General features: G+C 48.8%; 2 protein-coding genes across 2 annotated transcripts; both read left to right on the forward strand.

Moving 5' to 3' along the window:
• Positions 1-934: 934 nt before the first annotated feature.
• LOC143823543 (chemokine-like factor) lies at positions 935-5,811 on the forward strand. Its single transcript, XM_077309962.1, has 4 exons — positions 935-1,499; positions 3,288-3,446; positions 4,150-4,245; positions 5,148-5,811. Exons 1-4 carry the CDS (start codon positions 1,434-1,436, stop codon positions 5,250-5,252), a joined length of 426 nt encoding a protein of 141 aa, XP_077166077.1. The 5' UTR covers positions 935-1,433; the 3' UTR covers positions 5,253-5,811.
• A 164-nt stretch (positions 5,812-5,975) lies between these two features.
• CMTM3 (CKLF like MARVEL transmembrane domain containing 3) lies at positions 5,976-20,218 on the forward strand. The gene is made up of 5 exons (XM_077309953.1): positions 5,976-6,551; positions 10,800-10,955; positions 14,066-14,161; positions 15,160-15,280; positions 16,149-20,218. Exons 1-5 carry the CDS (start codon positions 5,991-5,993, stop codon positions 16,175-16,177), a joined length of 963 nt encoding a protein of 320 aa, XP_077166068.1. The 5' UTR covers positions 5,976-5,990; the 3' UTR covers positions 16,178-20,218.
• The last annotated feature ends 393 nt before the right edge of the window (positions 20,219-20,611 follow it).

The raw sequence follows: 20,611 nt of genomic DNA on the forward strand, positions 1-20,611 counted from the left end.
AGCCTGCACGGGATCGGGCCTCTCAAACTAGTGGTGGCCTTGTGTGGAAAGCGGAAACAGGTCTGTTGCAGATTAAATGCACACTGCAGCCCAAGGCCGGATTTTCCTATATACAAATCAATGCTCATAAATGCACGCACAGAGCAACCTCAGAGGGGTGTTGTGTCAGGAATGAATAGCTCCATATTGCAATTTCAGTGGTTCCAGCTTGGTGTAGTGGTTAGGAGCTCGGATTGATTCCCCGCTCCCCCACATGCAGCCAGCTGGGTGACATTTGGCTTGCCACAGCACTGATAAAACTGTTCTGACTGAGCAGTAATATCAGGGCTCTCTCAGCCTGACCCACCTCACAGGGTGTTTGTTGTGGGGAGAGGAAAGGAAAGGCGATTGGAAGCCACTTTTGAGACTCCTTTTGGTAGAGAAAAGCGGCATATAAGAACCAACTCTAACCTCCACATTGGAGACAAGTAGTGGGGTTGGGATAACCCCATGGTACGACTGGATTCCCCCAATGGCAGAAGGGTGGTTTGCAGAAGGAAAACTGTCCTTATCAGGGCTTTATATCCCTCTTCTCTCCACAAACACCCCCCAAGGCAGCTGAGTTCTGTCCTGCCATCCTCCATCTTACGTTCAAAACAAGAACCCTCCGAGGTAGGTCAGGCAGAATATACATGTGTAATGGAGGGAGGTGTCCACCCATTCTGCACATGTTGGATAACGCTGTCTCAATGTGCTTTTGGCGTGCAGAACAGGATAATCTATTGCTAAGGCGCATTGACAGTGCATTATCTGATATGTGCAGAAGGGCCCACTGGGAGCGAATCAAGAACCCAGGATAGTCTATCCATCTCCCTACCTACCTACCTGACAAGCTCCTACTGAAAGAAACCTCGTCCAGCGGCCCCTATAAAGCGAGCCACGCTCAGTTGTGGGCGCCAGCTTTCCTGGGCGCGCGCCCTTCCACACCTTGCGGGCCAAGGTGCGTGCCCACGAAAGCTCACCTGCCGTGCCTGGAACCCGGTCGGCCCCGAGGGGGCCCCTCACTCCCTGCTGCAGCCCCTGCCTCTCTCCCTCTCAGGCCGCTGAAGCCGCGTGCCGTGGAACTCCCCGCCGCCGCCGCCGCCGCCCTTGCGAGGGAAGCCGCGTCGTTGGCCCCTTTTCCCGCGGCCCAAAGCAAGCGGAACCTCGACCACAACCGCTCGGCCCGGCAGGCGCCAACGCCTCCCCGCCAGCCCTCCCCGAGTCCCCTCCCGCCATTCCCCCGTCCAAGAGCGCGGCGGGAGCGGCCTCCGTGCCCACGACGAGCAGGGCGGCTTCCGCGGGGCCGGTGAGGCGACTAACGGGCGCGCCTTCCGGCACCGCCTGCTCGGGCCGAGCCGCCGCCACTGCCGCCGCCGCCTCCTTCGTCTTCTTCCCCCTCAGAGGCCACCTGGATGCCGCTGGACGTGAACAAGGAGTTCCCGCGCTCCCTCAGGGGAGGCCTCAAGCTCGGCCGCATGGTAGGAGGCGAGGGCGGGAGAGTCAGGCCCCGCCCGGCTGTGCCAAGTGGAGAGTGCCTCTGAGCTGGTGCAGAGTGCGTGGCCTCTGGCGGCGTTTCAGGGCGCCCGGGAGCAGAGGGTGGGGTGGTGTTTCTGGAGGGACGTGTCTTTTTCTATCTAGGCGCTAGTCGTGTGTTTTTCCCTAGATTCTGGGTTTCTAGATATTAGTATAGTAGTATTACAAATGGGGTCTGTAAGGCGGAGCTCTTCTGCCTGGCATTTGGTTGGGGACAATGAACAGCAAGATGACTAGGGGTCAACATTGTTTGGGCTCTCTCTCTATACCCCCCTCTCTATATATATACACATATATATATATACATATATACATATACATATACACATATACATATACATATATATCCCTATATAACCCCCCCCCCCCACAATATATATATCCCTGCAGTCTCACATATGGAGTGGATTGGAAAGTGTAACCAGTCCTGGGACAAATTAAGCTGAGCAACTTGCCAATGAAGGATCTCAGTCAGGGGGGCCATGCATCACTGACACAGTAGCTGGGGCTCAGCTTTGCTAGCTCCTGGCCACCAGCAGCCCACCAGGGCAGTAGCCCACCAGGAAAATTCCCTGCAGAATACACAGCCAAGCTGCCCTTTAGGGCAGGCTTTCTCAGCCAGGAATGTGTGGGAATTAATTAAATTTAATATATATATATTAAATTTGTTAAATGTTTAACAGGTGATATGACAATCAGGTGATATGATCATGTTGACCCACCCATCCCCTCTCAAAATGGCCACAGGTGGGCCTGGAGAGGGTGGTAAGGGGAGAGGCCCTGGGTGGGCATGTACACAGCTATGCTTCCCCATCATATTCTGCATGATTGCACTACTTCTTGGGTTTCTCAAAGCCTGAAGAAGGTTTCCGGGGTTTCTCAATGGTAAAAAAGTTGAGAAAGGCTGCTTTAGGAGAGGGAGTGTATTTAACTAACAGATATCCTACTCAGAATGCCAACACAGACTATCTAGGGTACCCCAGTATTCAAAAGGTCCTGTTTTTAAGAAGCAAAACCTAAAGGGAATAAGTAGCTAACCCATCACCGCCACTCCCCCATTGCTCTGTGCCTTTCTGTGTCACCGTGCAGTGTTTCCAAACAGGCCGTTTTAGCTCTTTCCTTCCCAGTTGCATGGATTTCTGCAGGGCAAATCCTAGCTTTTTAGGGCTGTCTTTCTCTCCAAAGCCCATCACAATCCTGTTACCCAATCCTACGACATTTGACAGCACTGACATTTACACTTTGTAGCTGCGGATATTAAAACCTTTCTGTCTTCCCTTCCTGACAGTAGAGCCCACATGTTCCTGTTCTCACTGACACTTGTCACAGTTAAAATAGAGGCTTCCTTCCTGAGTGCAACATAAGGCGTTTATGGCTGTTTTCACATACTGGTGCACGTTTTCTTTGAGGTTGGCAACCTCTTCTTCTGAACAGCAGCTATATAATCTACTGAACAGTAGCACAATAAAATCAGTAGAACCTTTAAGACCAACAGGGTAGGAGCTTTTGAGTGCAAGCACTCTATCAGTGAAGTGGGCTAACCTGAAGGAGAATGAGTGGCCAGTCATCCAGGAATCTGCAGGGCAATAGGGATTTTGAACCTGGGCCTTGCATACTTACTCCAACATTCAATTGTTACACCACGTTGATGTTATATGGCAGTCCTGAATTTTCACATGACTGTGATGGTACCAGTCTGATAGCAAAAACTTGTTCTGTTTTTATTCCGACAGCTTTTAGCTTTTATGGCGTTTGTGAGCTTTGCAGCTGTAAGAGGTCACGAAGCATTCGTAACGCTTGGAATCATGGAATTTGTCATTACCACATTATTCTTTTTGCTATATCTGCTGGGACTGCAAAAGAAACTGCATTTTTTCTTTTGGCCATTAGCGGCAAGTATCAATTTTCACCAGTTCCTAATACACATTTTGTCACCAGTTCAGACAAAAATAGGTACACCATTGTTTTTGGACTTACAACCATACATCCTTCAGTCAACTACTTTAAGACTACAACTAAAAATGTAAAAGGGATGGTTCAGGTGTTTCAGAGGATAGCATGTTATCATGAAATCAGTTTAAAATGCAGCTGTTTTTTAAAAAATACAACCAACTTCTTAGTATTGTAGACTGAACGAATGAGCACATGTAAGATTGCAATCTAAACTATATGCAAAATGTACAACGTCATAATTAAGATGAAAAGTTTGCCATCTGTTCCTGACTGATGTTTGCATTTGCAAGCGTTACAGAACTAGTTTTAGCTTAGGTGTTGGTTGGATTAAGGTCCATCTTGGGGTAAGGATTTTATAAATCCGTACTGATCTGAATATAGATATTTTTAGTACCTTGGCTGTCTTGGAGAGAAGAAGAAGAACAGTTGGTTCTTACATGCCGCTTTTATCTACCTGAACGAATCTCAAAGCGGCTGACATTCGCCTTCCCTTTCCATTCCCCGCAACAGACACCCTGTGAGGTGGGTGAGGCTGAGGGCCCTGATATTACTGCTCCTTCAGAACAGCTTTATCAGTGCTGTAGTGAGTCCAAGGCCACCCAGCTGGTGATACTAAAGCACATTTTTTGCTGTGTTTCCCAGGATGCTTTCAACAGTCTTGTGGCGGCATTGTTTCTCATCATTGTGGGTCTGTGCGCAACTCTAATCAAGACCAACACTGGAACGTTAGTCGGAGGAGTAAGTACAAGAGTCTTCAGTGAAAATAATATACATAAATAAATCATTTTGGGGTGGAGGGGGTGTCTCAGGAAGGTGGGGACGACCATGCAGGGTGAGATTTTGCCCTACTTTCAACTGTGTTTCTAACTGCTCTGCTTTAGTTCTTCCCCAAAAATGAAGGGGAAACATACACATTCCCAATGCATACCTAAAATGAATAAGACCGTTCTATATCCATTGAACTCCGTGGACTTAAAAAGGAGTGACTGATTAAAGTTGCAGTGCTAAGAACTAGAGCAGCCATTCTTTATTTTTTTTTATTTTTTTTTTAACGTTGAGAAACCCCTGAAACGTTCTTCAGGCTTCGAGAAATCCCAGAAGTGGTGCAATCATGCAGAATATGGTTGGGAAGCATAGTTGTGTACTCACCCACCCAGGGCTCTTCCCCTTCTCACTCCCTCCAAGCCCATCGCTGGTCATTTTGGAAGGGGGTGGGTAGGTCAACATAACCATGTCACCTGATGCAAATTTTAAAAATTAATTAAAACTTAATTAACTCCTTCCCATTTAGGAAATATCCATTTCTTAACAAAGGGTTGACAACCCTTCCCCCCAAAATCTCCATCTTTGGGAGGCTGGAAAAGCCTTCTCTTGGTTGCCCTGGCCATGACTGAGGCACAAGGCTCAAGTGTAAGAGATCGCTAGGCGAGACAATGGAAAATGACCTTATGGAAGGTGACATGGAAACAATTTATTTTCTCATTTGCTACAAATAAAATATTTAAGTGGAAGATTCATAAACTAGAGCCAAATCACTGAGCTGTGGCAGTTGCTACAAAAAGCAATAATAACCTAGCCAAAGTCTCAACGTAAGGCCCATCAGTCCTGTGGAATCTGAACCCCTTTCTTTTCATTTGCAGGTATTTTGTCTGATGCTGTTTGTCCTTTCTGTAGCAGATGCTGTAGTCCTTTTGAAAATGATTACCTTTAACAAGGAGACAAGAAGGAATACTACTCAGAACTAGAATGACCAGCTAACAACTTGGAAAGCCTGTTAAGTAACAGGCTTTTTGTGCTGCAATCTCCTATGTGTTTTTCTTTTAAAAAATTAAACATTGAGGCAAGATCCATCCTGCCAAATACTTTAAAGTCCCACTTTTTTTAACAGGAGGAGTCGAAATCTGTGCTTAACTCTTCCATTAAAACCAAGGAAACCGTAATAACCTTTGGCTTGGTTGGAACATGGCCACATTTTTATTTATTTTTCTATGATTTTTTCTTGTGCACTTTTTCTGATTGGTTCACAACTTACTAGCCAGTATGGTCAGTCTTTAATTTTTTTTAAACGGTCCTGTATACTTTATAGAATACCTGTTTGGTCCAGATATCTGTACAGTTATCATTTAATATCTGTAAATGTTTGTAAGTTGCAAAATAGCAGTTTTAGCCAATTTTAAATTTCTGCTTTAAGCGAGGTTGATTCAGAACTTTTCCCAGTTTCAAATGATTGCAGGTTTCTGCACGGGTTTGTGTTGAACATTTTCATTAAAAAGCCTTCACCTAAAGAAAAACTGCTGAGTGTTGTGTGTATGGGCAAAGACAGTGTGCCATTTTAATCCTTGTGGCTGAATGGAACCTCCATGTACTGAAGCAGTATACCTTTTGATTACAGTAACTGAGAACGTGGCGGGGGGGGGGGCTCCAGTTTCATGCGCACCTTGATAGAGGCATCTCTCTAGAGCGAGGCAGGCTGGTTCAAAGGGATGTTAAATCGGTCGGGAACAAAACTCCGCGTGTCACGTCTGCTCCGTAAGAGTCAGCTGCACCTGCACGACGCGGCTAGTCGTGCCGGGGAAAGAGGCGAAGGTGGCGGCGGGTCTGCAGGGTGGGCGGGGGTCTTGCAACTTTGCCAGGCTGTTCCGCGCCGGAGCGCTTTTCAGAGGAGCGACCCGCCCCCGTTGCCCACTCGGGACCTCCTCCTAGCCGTCTCCAGCCCCGCAGATGCGACGCGGGCTCGTCTCCCGCCTTCCCTCCCCCCCCGCTCCCCTCCCCGCTTCCGCAGTCTCAGGATTTCCGTTTCCCTCCTTTTGAGCCGCCGTCGGTCTTTTCGCAAGCTCAGCGGCGCGCTCCCGGATCCACGACGGAGGAGGAGGAAGGAGAGGCGGATCCTCGCCCGCGGCCAGCCGCTCCGCTTCCCGGCCATGGACCGATCCGACGCGGAAGATCCCGACCGGCCGCCTGCGCCGCCGTCGGGGCTCGGCCTCCTGCTGCCCTCCCGGGAGTTCCTGCTGTCCCGCAAGGGGCTGCTCCTGCTGGCCGAGGCGGTAAGGGGGGCGCCGCCGTGCAGAGGGGCGGCCGGGCACGCTCGGCCAGCCCTCTGCGGGGAGGATTGAGGGGTTGGCCGCGTCGGGGCGGCCGCGCAGAGAATGAAGCAGCGCTGGAAGCGGAGCCAGGAGCTTCTCGGCGCGGACTGCAGCTGGGGAAGGGGGCGGGAAGGCAATCGGGCCGCGTTGGCAGCCCCGCCGCCGAGGAGACTCTGGGAAGAACAACGGGGCCCCTCGAAACTCTCTTTTCCGCCCCAACTTTCAGACCACTGTGTTTTGGCACGGGGTGGGTGGGGTGGGGGGCTGTTTTTCAAGATCTCTTTGGAATAGGGGAGGGAGGGTTGCACGGTCCCCGTGAGCAAAACCTCTGTCCCAAAGCGTCGCAAGATCACACCAGGGGGCCAAAGGTCCTCTAAGCGGCTCCTTCTGGTTCTGCGAGGAGGAGAGATAAGCTCCCCCCCCCCCCACTGAGAACAGAGAGTTGTTTGATTTGCACTCACAATGGGATCTGTCAGTCCCCTAGTAGGGTGAAGGGGGGGGGGGGGCTCTGGCATTCTCAGGACAGTGAGTCATTCACCAGAGTGACCAAGGGCTGTCCCCAGGCTTAGCTGAAATGGATCAGTGGGATTCAGCCCAAGAGTTGCACCCGTGGATGGGTCATAGATCCCTGCAGTGGAGCTCTTTTTTTGTTGCAAAGAACAAGATCACCACGCTTGCCTTTCATGCAGGCAGGGAGGCGAACTGGACTGGCCAGACGAGGTCCCTCCGTGGAGGGGGTGTCCTTCCACGTAATTGGCACATGGGTTTGGCTGCTCAGTATGGTGGGAGGTCTGCTTGTACTTCCTGCCCTCAGCCTTGGCTCCTCCTCTTCCTGTCCTCTGACTTTATCTCACGGGCTTGCGGCTCAGGGGGGTCCCCTATCTCCGGCAGAGCTCTGGAGGGGGTCCGTAGCCTTTCCTCGTCTCCCTTAACAAACTCGACCACAAGCTAGGGAACTGGTGGCTTCCATTGCTCCCCTTCATGAGCATGTGCGACTTCTCTCGTGGTTTCTGTGCCTGGGAGGGCCTGGAGCCTGCACCCCTACTCCCGCCTTAAACCGCCTCCTGTCACTCCTCCCTCTTGGGCCTCAAGAGGTGGTGATGTCACTTCCGGTGACATGTCACTTCCAGGGGCATGGCAGGGAGGTGCAGCCCGCTGAGCTCTTTTGAGACTCCTCAGAGCCTGAAAAATTATTTCAGGGGCTTCTCTATAGTCAAAAGGTTGAAAAGGGCTGAGGGTTGGACAGATTAAACCAGCTTCAATTGGTCCTGGGTTGACATATTCCCAACTAAACGCAGATGGCCACACAAACTTTAGTTGGATAAACCATGAGCACAAGAAGCTGCATACGGCTGAGTCAGACCCTTCGTCTGTCAGGGTTGTCTGCTCTGACTGGCAGCAGTGGCAACTCTCCAGGCTCTCAGGTAGGGGTCTTCATCACCTCCTACCTGCTCCTCTGAACTGGAGATGCCCTGGATTGAACCCAGGACATTTGGCACACAAAGCAAATGGTCTGTCCTGGAGCTACAGCTCTTCACAGTTTTGCCTGATAAATCCACAGCTACCGAATAGCAGTAACTTGGCATTTTCAGTGCGCTGGACTTAAAAGAGCAGTGAACCTTTGCATTCCACTCTTTCCTATCCTGGCTATTTCTTTCAACCTGATTATTCTAGTTATTCATCCTTTTCCCTTTGTTTGCTCTCTCATCTGCCCTCTCTTCTTTCCAGATCATGACCGAAGATGATGAGTAACTCTAGAACTTCCCCTTTCCATCCCCAAATAATCAAAACTTCACATTTTCTCCTGATCTCAGCATTTCCCACATTTCTCTCCCCGTCTCTTTTTCCGACATGCTTCACGTGGATAGTAACCCAGAAGCGTCATTCTATTTGCACCAGCAAGCCGCTGTTTTTTTGCAGGGCAGACACAAACCCTAGTTTGCCTGTTCAGACATATTAGCAAATAAGGGCTTGCAACGAACCTGAAAGTAGGGAGTTGTCTCCCCGTGAGACTGATCAATTTTCAAGATACATTCATGTCCAAGGTAAATCAAGACTTGCCATTACATCTGAAGCAAGCATTCCTTCACCCTGACTGGAAACAACACTCTAGGGAAGGGGTGGTCAAACTGCGGCCCTCCAGATGTCCATGGACTACAATCCCCATGAGTCCCTGCCAGCAAACACTGGGAGGGAATTGTAGTCCATGGACATCTGGAAGGCCACGGTTTGACTACCCCTGCTCTAGGGCTACAGGCAGAGTCAGAGGGGTTTTTTTAACATTCATGGACTGAGTTCCTTTAAGATGCCAGGGAACAAACTATATAGTGCTTCCAAAAAATCTCTATAGCTAACATAACTTGTCCAAAAAAAATCTATATCCCAAATTTACAGTAAAAAGGAGGCCTGTGCGGGGGGGGGGGGGTTCCTCCTACCTGCAGGAAACATGGCTTTGCTCCTACTTTTTCTCTCTCTCTCTCTCTTTTCAGTCTCCTTTCTGTATCGGAAGCTTCCACCTGGGGGAAATATTGCATGATCTCAGAAGACTGCTTTCCGTGACCCAATGAAGGCTGATCAATCCCTGGGAAAGGAGAGCGCCACATTGGGGTCAGATATGGTGGGGAGGAAGACATAGAATTAAAGTGGTCAACTTTATGTAATGTAATGAAGTAATGAAGAAAGCTTGCATGTACTGATGGAGCAGGACTGGTTTTAGCCAGAGAGGGCAATTATAACTGATGCAGCTGTGGGCGTGGATTTTTTCATTCAGGTTTTGGTGAGTCTGTATCGGAAATGAAAAAGGTGTAACAGTGAGTGCTAAATCAGTTATCTGTTCCTTCTTCCAGTCATCTCAAAAAAAAGGGAACTGATATCTTTTGCCTTTTAACATTTCATTTAAAGGCAGAGGATATTCTGCCTGGCTGGCAGCCCTCTTTAAAAGCAATAATGATTACGAAATTACAGAGACCAGCAATTGTTACAAGACTGGTGAGTTTAGTTTCTCGTGTACAGAGTCTGACTTGTCAATCAGTGTCTGCCATGACAGCCAGCGTGGTGCGGTGATTGGGGTTTCAGATGGGGTCCTGCAAGACCCAGGAAGCTCACGGGGTGACCTTGGGCCAGTCACCCACTTTCAGCCTAACCTACCTTGTCTGGTTGTTGTGCGGGAAAAATGGAGGAGAGGAGAATGTCGTAAGCCACTTTGGGGTTCTCCAAGGCGGGCTTTAAATGAAGAAAATAAAATGAGATGAGCTGTGGGAGGTGCTGCAAACCCCATCTATGCCGTGGTCAATTAGAAACTTCTCTGGGTGACCTTCTCCAATCTCTGACTCTGTCGATATCCTCTCTCCTCCCTCCCCCAGGCCAGCAAGCTGATAAGTTTGTTCTGTGAGCCAGTAACTTCCCTGTTTTATTTTTACAAGCTTTTAAACTTCTGGCAATCGCAGGGGCAGCCCTGCTTCTCTAAGCAAAACCAAGCAGGAAGTGGAAAAGTGAAATACCCTCTTCCCCACCCCAAGCAGCGGGGAGAGAAACAGAGATCCACCCTCTTTGCCAAATCCATGATAAATTGTGTTAGTCACTAAGATGCAACGGGACTCTTGCTTTTTTTCTGTATACCCTGAGTATTTGCATGGCAGAAGAACACAGGTACTCTGACAGGTGAGCCCAAATTCCGGGTAGATATTCAGGACCCGTCGGTATTTGGCACATCGTTGAACTTGGCGTGCAGGAGGTGTAGCTCATTACAAAGTCATGTTTCTTCTCCTCTGGCCCCCATCAAGCGGGTTTACTAGCCCAATTTGAGCAGAGATGGAAGCCAAGTTGGATTGGCAAAGGTTAGTTCTTGGATGCTGGGCTGCTAAGGCCAACAAGGGTTGCTATGGAGAGGAATGCAGGCAAACCACCTCTGCTCCTCTCCTGCCTTGACAAACTCAATGCACTGCAGTTGCCATGAGTCAGTGGTCACCTGACTGCACACAGTTAATTAACCTCCGCCAAAATCAGTGCTGGGGACTGAAGCAAAGAGGGACTTTTGGTTATGAGTCCTTCCAGAGAAGTAGAGCTGCAGAGTAACAGAGCATTTAGAAGTATACACTTACCTGTTACCTTTGTGGATGAGGCACAGATCCAAACTCACAGCACTGAGGTTTAAGCCCCGCTCCACACGCACCTTCTGCACAGCCAGCCATGCTCTCCTTTCTGTTGCAGGTGCTGTCCTTCATCATTTTCATCTGCTTCATTGCTTCCAAAGCCGCCTCTTTCTTGACGGTGCCGCTGCTCACGTTCCTGCTGGCCCTGTGTTTCTTCTTTGCCTATTCCTTAAAGCTGAATGAGAAGTTCAAAGCAACCTACTGGCTTTTGGCGGTAAGCAAGCGCATGCAACTCAACCAAGCCGGAGAACGGCTCCCTGCACTGGGGAGATCCAGCAAACTTTGCGCTAAAGCAGTGATATCAGGGGCTCTCTCAGCCTCACCTCCCTCACAGGGGAGAGGAAAGGGAAGGAGATTGTAAACCGCTTTGAGACGCCTTCAGGTAGAGAAAAGTGGTATATAAGAACCAACTCTTCTTAAAGTGTACGGGGATCTAAGATGAGCCCCGTTTCCTGGGGCGTACCCTCCTTTAAAGTGCATGCCTCTGGGAACGTGAGTTTTTGCAGGGCCTTGAGGAGCTACCTAAAAACCTTGGGACATATATCATTGCTGGGCAGCAGTGCAGTGGCTTTGGAAAATGGGAGATCCAGGGCTTGTGTACAGAGATTCCACCCTGGGCTGGTCCCCTGCATGAAGGAACTGGATTTAAAGGGAATGTCTGCCTGCTGTCACACTCACGCTGAGCACAGCTTAAGATGTTCCAAGGGCTTTCCTCTTTAAAAACAAAAACCCATTTTTGCCTGGCTTACCTCTTTAACTGCGGAGTCAAGCTTTGCGCATAAGAGACCATGAAGACGGGGATAGCGTTAGGGCCAAGCTATGCTTTCAGAATCATGCAGGGTAATGCGCAGCCATGCACTATGCCCCCCTCTACCTTTCCCCTCCCCAGTGTCCCTGCTGAATTGTAACTATAGCAGGTATTCTCAACCAGGGTTTTGTGAACCCCGGGGGTTTCTTGGCAGCCCTGGAAGGGGTTCCGAAACGGGTGGGAACTAATTAATTTTTAATATATTTTTAAATTGTTAAACGCTTATTGTATATAGTCACATCGACCTGCTCTCCCCCTCCCAAAATAGCCAACGATGGGCTGAGGGGGCGGGGAGGCTACGCTTCCCAACCATATTCTGTAGGATCATGCACTTCTGGAATTTCTCGAAGCCTTACGGTTGTTTCAGGGTTTTCTCAACAGTAAAAAAAGTTGGGAAAGGCTGTGCTATAGTGTTAGCCCTGAGCCAGAAGGTCTCCTGTGGTTGCCATCACTTTTGTATGGGCATGATGGGGATAAGAGAGGGTGGCAGAAGGGGGAAGGGGAGGGGGCTGCTGTTGCCACCTGCTCTGCTTCTGACTGCTGCTGCACACCCCCTACTCATGAAGCAGCCAATGATATCCTGCATTTTTTTTTTAAGAGTGCTGAATTAGCAGTCTGTTGCAGCTGATGTGAAAACTTGAAGAATTGCTGGGGGGGGAGGCAAAAGTTAAATTCTTAACTTGCCTTTTTCTGGATTTAATTTTTTTTCCCTCCAATTTCCGCTCCTTCCTGCGACTTGCAGCATGGATGTAAAAAGAAGAGTCGATTTTTATACCCCGCATTTCACTCCCCAAAGGAATCTCAAAGCAGCTGACAATTGCCTTCCCTTCCTTTCCCCACACCAAACACCCTGTGAGGTGGGTGGGACTGAGAGAGCCCTGGTAGGACTGCTCTGGGAGAACAGCACTATCAGAGCTGTGACGAGCCCAAGATCACCCAGTAGACCACACGTGGAGGAGCAGGGAATTAAATCTGGCTCGCCAGATCGGAAGCTGCCATTCTCAACCACTACACACGAAAGAGTCAGGGCCCAGTTGCACCCTGTAGATTTTTATGAAACGTTTCAGGGAGGGGAGATGTGCCTCACTCTAAATTACCCCCACGATATCTTGCATTCTTCAAACTGGCCACAAGATGCTGCTGTTATTCCAAAAAAATACACAACTTGGGAGGGAGGATACAAAGTCAAGTCCCAGTTCAAATTCCTCCAAGATTGGTTCATGTTCATTATTTTCCATCAGCCACTGGATCTGTTTAACAAGGACAGTATCTCACAACTCTGGAAAAGTAGCAATCTCTTTTAGAACCTTCTGGGATCTTACCTCTGTATTTCACATAAAATGAATTAACTAGCCTGCCTTCCCGTTCCAATGTCCTAACATATATCAGAGGCCCTCCAAGATGGTTTTATTAAAAAAGGAAAATCTCTGAACATGAGGTCCTATTGAAAGCATATGTGGCAAGTCCCAGAATATCACGCATTACTGACCTCTTTTCTGACCTCCAACGGCTTTCGGTTCCCTGAGGGATGCACGTATGATGATGCCCTCCCATCTGTTCAAGATGCCTTCCCTAACCGTGTGCTGTAGCCAATAAAACACGGCTGTATCATGGAAGATCTCTGTTCAGACTGCTGCTATACAAACAAGCGAGCCAGTTTCCAAAAAACCCCCTGCCCCAGTCCGGCAAGGAAGATTCGCTTGCATGCTTCCACATGTTCAGGTGATGTGGAAACACAGCTGCATTTTGATGTTCATCTGTGCCCCTCTGAACCTCTTGGCTGCATCTTTTGATAATAAGACCCAGCCTGAGCGGCAGCCTCTAATCTGGAGAGCCAGGTTTGATTTCCCGCTCCTCCACATGCAGCCAGCTGGGTGACCTTGCCAGTCAGAGTTGTTCTTGCAGAGCAGTTCTCTCAGAGCTCTCTCAGCCCCACCTACCTCACAGGGTGTCTACTGTGGGGAGAAGGGGAAGGTGTTTGTAAGCCATAATTAAAAGCAGAGTATTAAAAATTTAGCTCTTCTTCTACATCAAGGCCAGCTGTTTACACCCATTGCCCATGCTCAGGACACTTTGAACAAAGTTGTCCCCCTCCAACAGTTCTTCTTACCTTCACGAGGAAAGATAATAAAATAGGAATAAAGATTATGTAAGTAATAAGTAAATATGCCCTGACCTGGATAGCTCAAGTTAGCTGGATCTCGTCAACTCTCAGAAGGGTTGGCCCTGGTGAGGACTTAGATGGGAGACCACCAAGGAAGTCCAAAGTAGCTGTGCAATGACACACCGCCTCTGTTTGTCCCTTGCCTTGAAAACCCCATAGGATTACTGTAAATTGTCCGCAGCTTGATGGCAGTTTCAACCCCCAGCGTCTACAAAGCTGATTGGCAGGGGCTGTCAATCAACCTCGCCATTCTTGAGCTGAGAAAAGGATGAAAGAAACAAATAGTGCACCTGATGCCATTTGGCCAGTCGCCGCCTCCCAACAGATTTCAGACCTTTTGCTTCTTTTCCAGTATTTCCTGTGCTGCGTCGTGGCCGCCATCATCTACTTCGCCATCTCGATCGCCGCGGTCTCGAAATACTCTGACGGGGCAGCGAAGGCAGCTGGAGTAAGTCTGTGGGTTGATCCTGGCCTCTGCTTGGAAATGGAGAGAGCAGCCACAGAGCAAATCCTCCTGGGATCCTTAGATGCTTGGCAGCCAGTCCTGTAAATGGAGGATGCAGGGGCAGCCAAACAGTGGCTCTCCAGATGGCTGTGGACTACAATTCCCATGAGTCCCTGCCAGTGGGAAGGGGGAATTGTAGTCCACAGACATCTGGAGAGCCAATTTGGCAATTTCACAAGAGGCATTCCGCACAGTGGATGAAATGCTCAAAGATAAAGTAAATGGGTCTCCCAAGAGTTTTTAAATGGGGTCAGAGTAGCCCTGAAGGCACCAGATTCAAATTAGACAAGTGGGGGGGGGGGTTTAACCTCTTTCATCCCAGATAATTTGTTCCTGACTCCCCAATGCTTCTGCCACATTGGGCGCATCAGTCAGATCATTAGCCTATATTGTCTCTAGCTGGCCACAGCTTTCCAGGGTCCCTGACAAAGTTGTTTGACCTTACCTAAGCCTTTTAACTGAAGATGTCTGCCAGAGACCAAAATAGGGACCTCTACTCAAAAAACAGATACTCTACCGTTGAGCCATGGCTTCTTCTGGAAACCTGGTTTTCTTCCCCCCCCCCCAGTCACCCCCATATGGCAAAGAGCAGCTCAAGAGTGAGGGTGAGAAGCTGCCAGAAAACCACAGGTGAGGAAGGGTTAACCGCCCCAGAGACCCAGGACAAATCTCCAGCACGATTCTGTGATTAGATGAAAGAGGGTGGAAGGATCTGTTGAAAGGGGCCAACATGCTGCTTCCAAAGGCCATTAGGGCAAAGCCTGCCCTAGTTGTCTTGCAACATATAGCTGCAGTTCTAAAAAACTCCTTTTTAAGGGCTGTGCAGGTGTTAACAGGGAAATGCATGGAGTCTGGAGTAGCTGACGCTAGAAGGAAAAAGTATTCCAGGTCAGCAAGGTGTACGCTTCGTCCTTTCAGAAGCTCCGTCTTTTCTTCCCCAGGTCTTCGGCTTTATCGCGACAATCGTGTACGCTGTCGATTTCTATATCACCTTCAACGGCCTGGTGACGTCACTCAAACAAAGCGATTCGGCGGACGCTCCTGAGCAGCGTAGATCGGAAGGTGGGTATCAAACCAGCTGTGCAGCGTCCCCGGCATCACCCAAGGACGAGCCCCTCAGCAATGCATGCACATGTGTGTCATGGAATCGTCAGGACAGGACTGAGTATACTGTCCACCTCCGGGTCCCTACATTTAGAATAGATGACATGCATGCACTTTAGTGTCAGGAGTGCCGGACGGTTTTGTTTCTCTGTTCAAACTGGAATGCTCACATGCAGCAAAAGAGGAAAGAGAGGCCACCATGCCAAGCTGGATAACATCCCGGGAGATCTACAGATGGAATTCCAGAATGTTATTACCAACAAATTGCAGCTGACTCAGATTAGGGGTGCTGCCTAGTTGGAAAGGGGGCTTCTTTCCTCCCCCCAATACGATTTTCTCAAACGCTAATGACTTCCCAGAGCCATTTGTTATACTGGCAGAAACCTACATTCCTTATGGTTTCTTTTTAATGGGGTAGACAGGAACGGCAGGAGCTGTTAGGAAAGGCAACACAAGGGAAGGGGTTAGACCTCCATGGTCCAATCCAGATCGAGCATAGTCATTTCCAACTGAATGGCAACCATTTGAACTAAGGACCTCATTAGCAGCTTGGCTCAGGCCTTGCAGTCTCTCTGCTTCTCTTATAGAACACAGGGCTTGGCCTGTACCTTCCACAGTCCAACAGAAGTGCTCAGAGGGGGCCAGTCAGGTTGTGGTGCCAGACGGGGACCAATCAGATGGCGTGACAAATCACGCAGCAAAGGACGACCCCAGCTTGTGCGAGGATGCCTCTTTGCAAGCTGAAATCCTGCCCAGGCTTCCTCAGTGTAAACAAATAAAGCAAGGCTGCATTTCACCTTATTCTCCATATCTTTTCTCTTTTTAGCGGATGACTCCGACTCGGATTCAGACTGAAGCGCAAAGCCACAGAGGTGCAGGAGCCGAGGATGCGCTCTCTTGTAAGCTTTCCACGTGTGTGTGTTTGAACTTTCTTCCTGTAACTGTGGAGAGCCTCGCCAGAGCCAAGATCAGGGAATCGTGGGCAACACAAACATTCCCGTCTCGCAGGAACTCCCTTGGAAGAGCGCGATCTGCTGGAGTTATGTGCCTAACCAAGATTTTCTTCTATATTTCTTCATTCAGCACCACAGTGGATGAACGTAGAACCTAGGTAATCTTTTACAATCAGTCTCATTATATCAAGCAATGGCTAGGTGTGTGCACGTTTGCACCCTGTGTGCACGGCACGAGGTATAGAGCACACGACACTTAGCCTTTTGTAAATGTTTGTAGTCCTTTTTTAAAAACACACACACAGACGCACACAACATTCTAGGGCAGGTTATCGCGAAAGGTACAGGGAAATAGAAGCACTGAATCTGCATTTGCGGCAGCTGTTCCTGTAGGTGCGAAAAGCAAGTACAGATAAATTAGAGGTTAAATGTTCATGACTTGTCAATGCAAGTAGCAGATCTGACACTCTTTTTTTTAGGGGGGGGGGTGTTGTTTGTTTTTAAAGGAACAGCAGCCGGAAGAAGATAATCAGAGAAGCAATGTTATCCTTTTCTGTGGCTTCTGCTTCTCCACCCCCCAAATGCTTCACCCGGTTGCTTTCCTCTGACAGGGAGCCAGTGGCATGTTTAATCCATTCAGACATGTGTTTGGAACCAGATAGGGAGACGGGAAGCAACAGGGGGCATTTGGGGGGGGGGAGATGCGGTAGTCTGGGGAGGAGCAACCCCCTGCTGCTTCTCGGCTTTACTCTCTCAAAGCTGTTTCAAACGACGGCCTCATGGCAGGCGCTTAACACCCGCTCTCATGCTAATTCCAGCAGCCTGCCTACAAGGCTGACGTATATCCGATGCTGTGCCATGTTGCTTCCAAAGCTTAGAAGCACAGTATGATTTGAGTTATAGGAAACATCTTTACGCTTCGATCCAGTTTTCAAAAGGGGTTTGGGGGAGAAGCACATCCCTTGTGGAATATTTGATCAAACCACTAAAAGAGTCTGTGGCATTGATGCCGGGAAAGACCCATACGCCCCTTAGAAAGCCGGACAGAGCAGATTTACGCTTTGCTAAATAGCCTAGGAGCCAGACACAACAAAAGGCATTCTTGCTGGCTCAAGGTCTAACTTGCAAATGTTTCAGGAAGAGTTAGGTCTTAACAGCGATGCAAATCATTCAGTGCTTTGGAAACCATGAGCCAGGACAGACCGGTCCCTGCCCGTCCGCTGCTATATTCCTAGAACTTCTAGCAACAAGAGGAATCACAGATCACGGGCGTGACGATCCAAAATGTCATCAACCCCAGCAGTCTGTATAGCAGCATCAACTGCCCCCCCCCCAAGAAAAAGAAGCAACAAAACCACTAGAGCAGGGGTAGTCAACGTGTGGTCCTCCAGATGTCCATGGACTACAATTCCCACGAGCCCCTGCCAGCAAACGCTGGCAGGGGCTCGTGGGAACTGTAGTCCATGAACATCTGGAGGACCACAGGTTGACTACCCCTGCACTAGAGGAAGTTCCCTTATCAGTTGCAAACAAGCTGCCCAGAAATTGCTTTCTGTGGACAAGGACTGGTTTGTGCCAAATCATTCTGCACCCACAAGCGCATCGGCTGGCAGGATCTTGAACTCACAAGGCCAGCCTGATGGTGAAATCGTCCGCCTTGCAGAAGGGGAAGAACAGGAAGCTGTGCTAAATTAGGATGGGAGCTTCCTTTCAAAGGCCGTGTTGTTCCTAGAGTGCAAATTGTGTCCTTGTTGTGGGGAGGCAGAGCTGTGCAGCAGTAGCTGTTGCCTGTCCTAACAGCCATGGTCAGGTGCCTGCGAGGAGGGCAGCAAAACAGGTCAGCTGCAGACAAGGAGTAGAAATGCCCAAGCTGGCAGAAAAATACTGATTGGTATATCACCCCAATCCGCAGTGGCTGCTCATTGACGCTCTTGCTTCCTAGAAAGGGCCGTGTGAAATTAATGGCATAAATTCTGTTGTTACCCTGAGCCAACTGGGAAGGGCAGGCTCTAAAAATAATTGTTATTAAGTTGCAGCTGGCTTAAGGCAACCTTGTAGGGATTTCAAGGCAAGAGGCAAACAGAGACCCTGAGAGCTGGCTTGGTGTCCTGGTTAATCGGGAGAGCTGGGTTTGATTCCTCACTTCTCCACATGCAATCAGCTGGGTAACCGTGGGCCAGTCACAGTTCTCTCAGAGCTCTCTCGGCCTCACTTACCCCTTTGGGTAGAGAAAAGCTGAGTACAAAAAAACCCAGCTCTTCTTCTTTCTTGGTGGTCTCCCATCCAAGTACTAAGCAGGGCGGCTTAGCTCCCAGAGATCAGATCCAGATCGCCTAGGGCCCTAGGCCATCCAGGTCAGGAGACCAAATTGGCCTGCTCAAGTCTTCAGTGATTTCTATAATATCCCAGAGAAGAAGACTTGGATTGGAAAGACATTTTCTAATAGTTGGGGCCCACAACAATCTTTCAAGGTCCTCCAATTAACTAACCCAGCCTTTTTCAACCTTTTAACCATGGTGGAGTCCCTGAAATATTTTTTCAGGCCACGCCTCCCTGCCACCCATCCCGGAAGTGACATGTCACCAGAGGTGTCATCACCACTGTGTTTGAGAAGGACTGGGGAAGAGAGACGAGAGGCAATTTAGGGTGGGAATAGGTATGCAGACTTTGCCCCTTCCAGGCGCAAAGACCATGAGAGAACTCACTAATGCTCGGGAGGGGGAACAATCGACATAGCCAGTTCTCTGGCTTGTGGCTGAGTCCACAGACACCCTCCAGAGCTTTTGCGGACCCTTGGGGGGTCCATGGACCCCTGGTTGGGAATCTCTGAACTAGCCATAAGAGAAGCTAAGCAATGGAGAATCTGCCAAAGCAAGGGAGAGCTATCACCCTTGCCTGCTTGCATCTGGAGAGCCAGTTTGGTGTAGTGGTTAGGAGTGCGGACTTATAATCTGGCATGCCGGGTTCGATTCTGCACTCCCCCACATGCAGCCAGCTGGGTGACCTTGGGCTTGCCACGACACTGATAAAGCTGTTCTGACCGGGCAGTGATATCAGGGCTCTCTCAGCCTCACCCACCCCACACGGTGTCTGTTGTGGGGAGAGGAATGGGAAGGCAACTGTAAGCCGCTTTGAGCCTCCTTCGGGTAGGGAAAAGCGGCATATAAGAACCAACTCTTCTTCTTCTTCTTCTATTGTGGGGAAAATGAACTAGACAGATTTTTGCTCTAATTGAGCAAAACAGAGATAATTGCTTTTTTTTAAAATGCTACCGCTAGAGAAGTTTTGTATAAGCGGCAAAACAGCTGTGACAATTGGCTGCATGCATTCAGAAAGATTAACAAATTACATTCTGATGAAGGACTTAAAAAAAAAAATATTGCATTGGACAACATCAGTTACCCCTTAGATTCAAACTCTTTAGTACAGATATAAAAAAAGAGTATTTTTTTTTCTTCTGTAGATGATGACTGCTAGGGACAATTGTATGGATTATGTACAGCATTTACCATGTATGCTAAATCAGTGTATGAAATACTACATCTTTATAGATACAAAATAGGGCAAAACATACATATATCCCTGACGTTTCAGTGAGCTGCTAGTAGCTGGCTCCTAGCAGTACACGGAGGTGCTTTTCAGGAACAGCTTGGCTCAATAATGCATCTCAGGGGAGAGCGAAAGAGCTTCCCTACAGAGGCTGGCACTTGAATGAGATCATTAAAAATCCTGGCGCCTTCTCGGGAACAGGCCTTTGGAACGCCCCCAAATGAATGTATTGTATTTATACCTCTTTTTTACAGGCATTTAAAATGTGATATTATAATTGTTCTTTGTTTTAGTCCGCCTCGGACATTGAATGTTTTTTTTAAACTTTTTATATATTGCATGTTAAGTGGCACATTGTTCATGCGGGAATAAACACCACTGACAAGAGGCTGAATCTGTCTGAATTTGAAACTGTTTTTGTACAGAAGAATGATGATGGGCAGACAATGTGTGTTCAGCTCGCTCAGCTTCTTAGAAGAACAGGGTGGAAGTGGTGTTTTGTATAGGATATTAGCATCCACTTGTGGGCAAAACATTGAAGTCATTTCGTGAGTCTTTAGTGCTAAGTTTTTAAACTTATTAAAACAAAGTTCCCTCAAAGGGGGCCCCTCAGGGAGACAGTCCAGCGTTCCTTCTTGTTTGGAACTCTAAATGTATTGAAATCCAAGGGAGAGAGTGGTTGGCCAAGGTCATTCAGTGAGCTTTGTCATCCAGTGAAGAACCATGGCTCAGTGGTAGAGCATCTGCTAGGCATGCAGAAGGTTCCAGGTTCAGTCCCAGGCATCTC

This window comes from Paroedura picta, chromosome 14, assembly GCF_049243985.1.
Source record: "Paroedura picta isolate Pp20150507F chromosome 14, Ppicta_v3.0, whole genome shotgun sequence".
In the NCBI taxonomy this organism is placed as follows: Eukaryota; Metazoa; Chordata; class Lepidosauria; order Squamata; family Gekkonidae; genus Paroedura; species Paroedura picta.

Bases quoted from the DNA above. Each gene is read 5' to 3' on its own strand.
- LOC143823543 (XM_077309962.1), top strand. From the start codon at position 1,434: ATGCCGCTGGACGTGAACAAGGAGTTCCCGCGCTCCCTCAGGGGAGGC. The intron at 3,447-4,149 runs GCAAGTATCAAT...TGTGTTTCCCAG, and splicing joins TTTTCTTTTGGCCATTAGCG to GATGCTTTCAACAGTCTTGT. The intron at 4,246-5,147 runs GTAAGTACAAGA...TTTCATTTGCAG, and splicing joins CTGGAACGTTAGTCGGAGGA to GTATTTTGTCTGATGCTGTT.
- CMTM3 (XM_077309953.1), top strand. From the start codon at position 5,991: ATGTTAAATCGGTCGGGAACAAAACTCCGCGTGTCACGTCTGCTCCGT. The intron at 6,552-10,799 runs GTAAGGGGGGCG...TTTCTGTTGCAG, and splicing joins TGCTCCTGCTGGCCGAGGCG to GTGCTGTCCTTCATCATTTT. The intron at 14,162-15,159 runs GTAAGTCTGTGG...TTTCTTCCCCAG, and splicing joins GGGCAGCGAAGGCAGCTGGA to GTCTTCGGCTTTATCGCGAC.